A 6,531-nucleotide genomic window follows, 5' to 3' on the forward strand; every position below is an offset into this window, starting at 1 on the left:
GGGGGGGGGGGGGAGGGGCGTCCCTTTTCAGCCATCAGTCCCTGCTTAGAGAGAGGGGAGACCCTGTTAGTAGTTAGGGCAATCTGCCCAGAGAATGCGGGTTGGGTAAGGAACCATTTTTTCCACAGTCCTGACGCTTGTAGAGCAGTCTGCCACCCCCTCCCCCAACCTCCCGCCGCCACCCTCCCTCTCTCCTGCATTCCCCACCCCTGCGACCCCCCTTATTCTCCTCAACTCCTCCAGGCGGCACCCTTGCTCTGGCTCCCCTCACATCCTTAGCTCCTGCCGCACACCGCATTGCTTTGCTCTAACCTCCTCCATCAACCCCCACCGCCCCCTGCATTCTACTTCATCCCCACTCCTCATTCCTCCCCACCCCTCATTTAGTCCTGCCCCATTCCATCCCTACCACACGTTTTGTTACCATTCCGCCTCCCATCTCCCCTTGCTGGTGGTCTGCTCCTCAGCCTTTCTGCACCATTCACCTGCCTGCACCTCCCCTGCACTGCTCCCCCTACCCTCCTGCTTCCGCTTCGGAGGCCCAGAAATTTCATTTTCTCCCCCTGTATTTGCAGGCTGAGGCCTCCGTAGAAGACAGCACCTTGCTTATGCAGACCCTGATGGAGGCCATCCAGATCTCGGAGGCTCCACCTACCAACCAGGCCACAGCAGCTGGGCCGAATGCTAGTCCCCAGAGTTCACAGCCCCCAACAGCCAGTGAGATGGCTGATATTCAGGTTTTAGCAGCTGCTGCTAGGCCCAAAACAGCCTTTAAGGCTCAGAATGCCACCACAAAAGGCCCAAATGGTGCCTATGATTTCTCTCAGGCTCTTAATGCCAAGGAGATGCCCAATGCGCCACCTAAGGCAGCCTTTAAGGCCCAGAATGCCACCCCAAAAGGCCCAAATGCTGCCTATGATTTTTCCCAGGCAGCGACCACCAGTGAGTTAACTGCTAACAAGTCTGAGATGGCCTTTAAGGCCCAGAATGCCACTACTAAGGTGGGCCCAAATGCCACCTACAATTTCTCTCAGTCTCTCAGTGCCAGTGAGATGGCCAACACTCAGCCTAAGACAGCTTTTAAGGCTTGGAATGACACCACTAAGGCCCCAACAGTTGATACCCAGACCCAGAATATTAACCAAGCCAAGATGGCCGCTTCCCAGACTGAGGTAGAGACCAGCCCAGGTATCCCTGAATCTGATGGTGCAGCTGCACAGACATCAGCAGATGGTTCCCAGGCTCAGAATCTGGAGTCCAGGACTATAATACGGGGCAAGAGGACCCGCAAGGTGAGATCCCTGCTAGCTCCACTTTGATTTGGGCTCTCTCCTTTCTTCTCTGAGGTTTATTTGTTCTAAACAAAACAAAACATACATATATGATGGCCTGTATTCAGTTAGGTTGTAGGGGTTGATAAGGTGAATGTGATAATTTCTGTCCTCTGAATATCCACAGACTAATGGGGAGATGAGACATGGACACATAATATATATATACATACTCTGTATATAATTAGTTTACGTTTTCATGGTAGCCACCATGTGTTAGGTCTTGAGCTAGGCACATTCACAGGTTATCTCATTAAATCTTCAAGATATTACCAGCTAGGGTTCATAGTCTCAGTTTTACAGAGAAGGAAACTAAGTCCCAGAGAGGTGAAGTGACTTGAGTGATTTGTCCAGGGTGGTACAAGCAGAGCCACTGTTGGACATAGGAAGAGGAGAAGCCTCAGGCCCCACCCTTGGGTTGCTCCTGACCTGATTCAGAGATGAAACTCCTGCCTGGAAGACAGTGAAAGACAAGCCCAGGACTCAGGGTGACCATTGGCTAGTGGGTCAGGCTGTCACTACAGGTGAGGGTTTTAGGGGGCCTTCCTGGAATAGATAGGGTGAGGAAACAGAAACATCTGGTGACCCTGGACCTTTCTTCTCTCTGATGATGCAGATTAATAACTTGAATGTGGATGAGAACAGCGGTGGGGATCAGAGGCGGGCCCCACTGGCTACAGGGACATGGAGGTCTGCACCGGTTCCAGTCACCACTCAGAACCCACCTGGAGCACCCCCCAATGTGCTCTGGCAGACCCCACTGGCCTGGCAGAACCCATCAGGTTGGCAAAACCAGCCAGCCAGGCAGACCCCACCAGCACGTCAGAGCCCCCCAGCTAGGCAGACCCCACCAGCCTGGCAAAACCCAGTTGCTTGGCAGAACCCAGTGATCTGGCCGAACCCAGTGATCTGGCAGAATCCAGTGATCTGGCCGAACCCCATTGTCTGGCCTGGTCCGGTTGTCTGGCCAAACCCACTGGCCTGGCAGAATCCACCTGGATGGCAGACCCCACCTGGATGGCAGAACCCACCAGGCTGGCAGGGTCCTGCAGATTGGCAAGGCCCTCCTGACTGGCCTCTACCACCTGACTGGCCTCTACCACCTGATTGGCCACTTCCCACTGACTGGCCACTCCCACCTGACTGGATCCCCACTGATTGGCCAGTTCCACCTGACTGGCAGAACCTGCGACCCTCACCAAACCTGCGCCCCTCTCCCAATTCGCGTGCCTCACAGAACCTGGGTGCCTCACAGCCCCGAGATGTGGCCCTTCTTCAGGAAAGAGTAAGAACTGTTATTCCCAGTCACTTTTCCGTCTCCCTCTTGTCTTGTTATCCTTTTATCTATAATTCAATCAAGTTTCCTGTAAATATTTTAATAACTTGAATGATTTCCTTTTCCCCTCCCAGGCAAATAAGTTGGTCAAGTACCTGATGCTTAAAGATTATACGAAGGTGCCCATCAAGCGCTCAGGTAGGCATCCAGTGCCCTCCCCCAGCACTCTGCCCTTACCCTCACCCCATGTTCTGTGGACATCCCTTTGCTTATATGTCCTCTCCCCTTCAATTCCCTCTTTCTATGGCTGATTCTTCATTTTTCATCCTTGAGGACCCTGAGCGTGTTCCCTTTAACGGGACTGGCAAAGGGTTTGTAGCTCTGTGGCCCCTGCTCAGCTCAGGTGCTCTGTTCTCTCTCCTACAGAAATGCTGAGGGATATCATCCGTGAATACACTGATGTTTATCCAGAAATCATTGAACGTGCATGCTTTGTCCTGGAGAAGGTGAGAAGGCAGCCCTGAGGAATAGGAATAATGAGTGAAGGTTTTGATATCAAAGATTCATGGAATTCCTACCAGGAATTTAGAGCTGAAGTCTCACAGGGAGGTGAGCAACTGAGTAGGGGTAGCTGGTGCTAGATATTGTAATTTCATAGCCTGTTTTCTTGTCCCTGTAGAAATTTGGGATTCAACTGAAGGAGATTGACAAAGAAGAACACCTGTATATTCTCATCAGTACCCCCGAGTCCCTGGCTGGCATACTGGGAACGTAAGATGGGAAAAGAGGTGGAACATTGCCTTTCTCAGTGGTGCTCTTTTCCCGGGAGTGTCAAGTAGGTCAGGGTCCAAGATTTAGGATCATAGACCCAGGTCATGGTCAGCACCGAGGAAGAATTACCCCCTTGCTGAGGAATACTGGGGAAGCTAGATGGGTAAGCTGTCTGAGGTGTCTCATACAAATGGCTGCTGAAAATATTTTTTTTATACTCTTTTAGGACCAAAGACACACCCAAGCTGGGTCTCCTCTTAGTGATACTGGGCGTCATCTTCATGAATGGCAACCGTGCCAGTGAAGGTGAGTGGCTGGACCTGCAGCTGGGAGTTGGCTACAGCCTGATTTCCATGCTCATTTTCCGTCCCTTGTCTCCCCTTGCCTCCCATTGCAGCTGTCCTCTGGGAGGCACTACGCAAGATGGGACTGCGTCCTGGGTATGATTGGGCTCTTTCATCTCTTGCCTGTTTATATCATCCTTTGGCAACAGAGGATGGTCCCAGGATTGCATCAGTCTGGTGGTCTAGGGGAATTGGTTTGGGGAGGTACAGAGCCCAAAGATGTGACCTGGGTGGATGGGCAGATAATTCTGAACTCTATGCCTCTTCTCTCATCTCTGACCTCTAGAAAGCTCTTTTCTTTGGGCAGTGTCATAGTCTCTGATTATGGGTTTCTTTTTTTATACTGTCAGGGTGAGACATCCTCTTCTCGGAGATCTGAGGAAACTTCTCACTTACGAGTTTGTAAAGCAAAAGTAAGTGATCTCTAAGGGTTTTTTTTCTGGTCCTCATGAGTTCTATGTGCTGGTCAGCCTCAGACAGTCCTTCCTATGCTCATTTCTTACACTATACATATATACTCACATAGAAAAACACATACATACTTGGAAGTGTTTATTGAGTATCCCTGCTTGTGGTTGGATTTTTCTGTAGTATAGTTATATTGCAAGTAATGTCTACCCACAGTAGACATTTCCAAGGCTGAGGTTTACACTGCGCACTAATCATTGCAATGGGCTAACTGTGTCTGGGTAACAAGATTACAAGAACGTGGAGCCAGAACTGTGACACAAAGGATGAGATTAAGTATTGTCCTTTCTATGACCTTATATAAGCCACCCTGCAGTTCTAGGTGACTGCTTAATGTAGAAGCACTGGTACAGGAGTTTGAAGGCCTGGCTATAAGAATATAATTAAGCTAGGTTTATGGGGCGCCTGGGTGGCTCAGTTGGTTAAGCATCTGACTCTTGATCTCAGCTCAGGTGTTAAGTTCAGGATCGTGAGTTCAAGCCCTACATTGGGCTTCACACTGAATGTGGAGCCTACTTAAAAACAATAAAAATAAATTTTAAAAAAGAATAGAATTAAGCTAGGTTTAGGAATGAGCCTGGGGAGGTTGCTACCTGAAATTGGGAGTGTCAAAAATAGCATGATGCATTGTTGGACTACCATTCTTACCTTGGTAGAAACAAAGACCTTTCTGCTCTATAAGGTACCTGGATTACAGACGAGTGCCCAACAGCAATCCTCCTGAGTATGAGTTCCTCTGGGGCCTCCGTTCCTACCATGAAACTAGCAAGATGAAAGTGCTGAGATTCATTGCAGAGGTAATAGGGGAACTGCTCCAGACTTGATAGGTCAAGGGGTGAGGTATGACTGGCTGGGAAAGGTCCAGAGCAGGAATAAGACCTTAGATATTGCACATGATAGGTGCTGCATTACTGGTGGTTTTTATTGTTGCTGTTATGTAATCAGTAGCACAAAGTAGGGTACTAAATATATAGCGGGTGCTTCATAAATATTAACTCCTACTATTACGGATTTTGTTTTCTATTCTTCATCTCAGGTTCAGAAAAGAGATCCTCGTGACTGGACTGCGCAGTTCATGGAGGCTGCAGATGAGGCCTTGGATGCTCTGGACGCTGCCGCAGCTGAGGCTGAGGCCCGGGCTGAGGCGAGAACCCGCATGGGGATTGGAGATGAGGCCGTATCTGGTCCCTGGAGCTGGGATGACATTGAATTTGAGCTGCTGACCTGGGATGAGGAAGGAGATTTTGGCGATCCCTGGTCTAGAATCCCATTTACCTTCTGGGCCAGATACCACCAGAATGCCCGCTCCAGATTTCCTCAGACCTTCGCTGGCCCCATTATTGGCCCTGGTGGTACAGCCAGTGCCAACTTTGCTGCCAATTTTGGTGCCATTGGTTTCTTCTGGGTTGAGTGAGATGTTGGGTAGGTATATCACTTTGGTTTGGGCAGTTAGGGTTATTGGGAGACATAGGGTCTGTGGGAATGTATTTATGTGCACGATCTGGGAGTCCTAGGAAACCCATGGTGGGGAGATGAGGGAAGTATAGGGAAGCACTGTTTGGTATTTATATTTCTCACTATTTGAAATATGTCATTGATTGTTAATTTTTTTTCTTATGTTCACAGATATTGCTAATCAGTTGCAATAGTCTTTCCCCTGAGTGAGGCTGAAGCCTCAGATTCCTTCTAAACACAGCTATCTAGAGAGCCACATCCTGTTGACTGAAAGTGGCATGCAAGATAAATTTATTTGCTGTTCCTTGTCTGTTGCTTTTCTCCCCCTTGTGTGCTGTCAAGTTTTGGTATCAGAAATAAACGTTGAAACTGCAAAGTGAATTAGATGTGCTGTCTGGTTTTTCCATGTTGGGGAGAGATCAACTTGTTTATATGGGAAAGAGAGGGCCTCAGTTCTAGCCTGAGAGGCAGATTAGCTTTCAACTGGTAAAAATATGGGTAGATCCTGTTAATGGATTGGGAAACAAAAGAGGAAGTAATGAACACAGATATTAATGAGGTCCAAGAACTAGTATGGTTTACTTTATAAATATTACTAAAGTGACTAATACGTGATAGACATGCTGCTAGGTGTCCTGGAGTGACATTAAAAGAAATAATGAGAGAGGGTGTAGGTGGTCAGATAGTTGCATTTAAGAAGGCAGAGGGGGTAGAACTCCAGCTAATGACAAGGTCCAGAGAGTGGGTGGTTGAAGGGGTGGGAAAATAACTGTTCCTAGAGATGATGTCCCTCGGATTCCAGGGTGTTGGTTGTATTATCCGTGTGGAAAGTGAAATAACTCCAGGACGGGGGCAGGAGTAGGAGCAGAGAACACTATGATCCAGG

The 6,531-nt window shown here is 48.7% G+C and overlaps 1 protein-coding gene across 1 annotated transcript in view; it reads left to right on the forward strand.

Annotated features, from left to right (window-relative positions):
* MAGED1 (MAGE family member D1) overlaps nucleotides 1-6,031 on the forward strand; it is a 64,249-nt gene extending 58,218 nt beyond the window's left edge. Inside the window, exons 5-15 of the mRNA XM_019793537.2 lie at nucleotides 576-1,292; nucleotides 1,948-2,616; nucleotides 2,742-2,805; nucleotides 3,034-3,113; nucleotides 3,287-3,378; nucleotides 3,605-3,684; nucleotides 3,776-3,818; nucleotides 4,073-4,135; nucleotides 4,873-4,987; nucleotides 5,227-5,612; nucleotides 5,817-6,031. Coding sequence (XP_019649096.1) covers nucleotides 576-1,292; nucleotides 1,948-2,616; nucleotides 2,742-2,805; nucleotides 3,034-3,113; nucleotides 3,287-3,378; nucleotides 3,605-3,684; nucleotides 3,776-3,818; nucleotides 4,073-4,135; nucleotides 4,873-4,987; nucleotides 5,227-5,604 — 2,301 coding nt within the window. The 3' untranslated portion in view covers nucleotides 5,605-5,612; nucleotides 5,817-6,031. The remainder of the gene's footprint in view (nucleotides 1-575; nucleotides 1,293-1,947; nucleotides 2,617-2,741; nucleotides 2,806-3,033; nucleotides 3,114-3,286; nucleotides 3,379-3,604; nucleotides 3,685-3,775; nucleotides 3,819-4,072; nucleotides 4,136-4,872; nucleotides 4,988-5,226; nucleotides 5,613-5,816) is intronic.
* Nucleotides 6,032-6,531: the final 500 nt, after the last annotated feature.

The sequence above is a fragment of the Ailuropoda melanoleuca genome, chromosome X (assembly GCF_002007445.2).
Source record: "Ailuropoda melanoleuca isolate Jingjing chromosome X, ASM200744v2, whole genome shotgun sequence".
Lineage (NCBI taxonomy): Eukaryota > Metazoa > Chordata > Mammalia > Carnivora > Ursidae > Ailuropoda > Ailuropoda melanoleuca.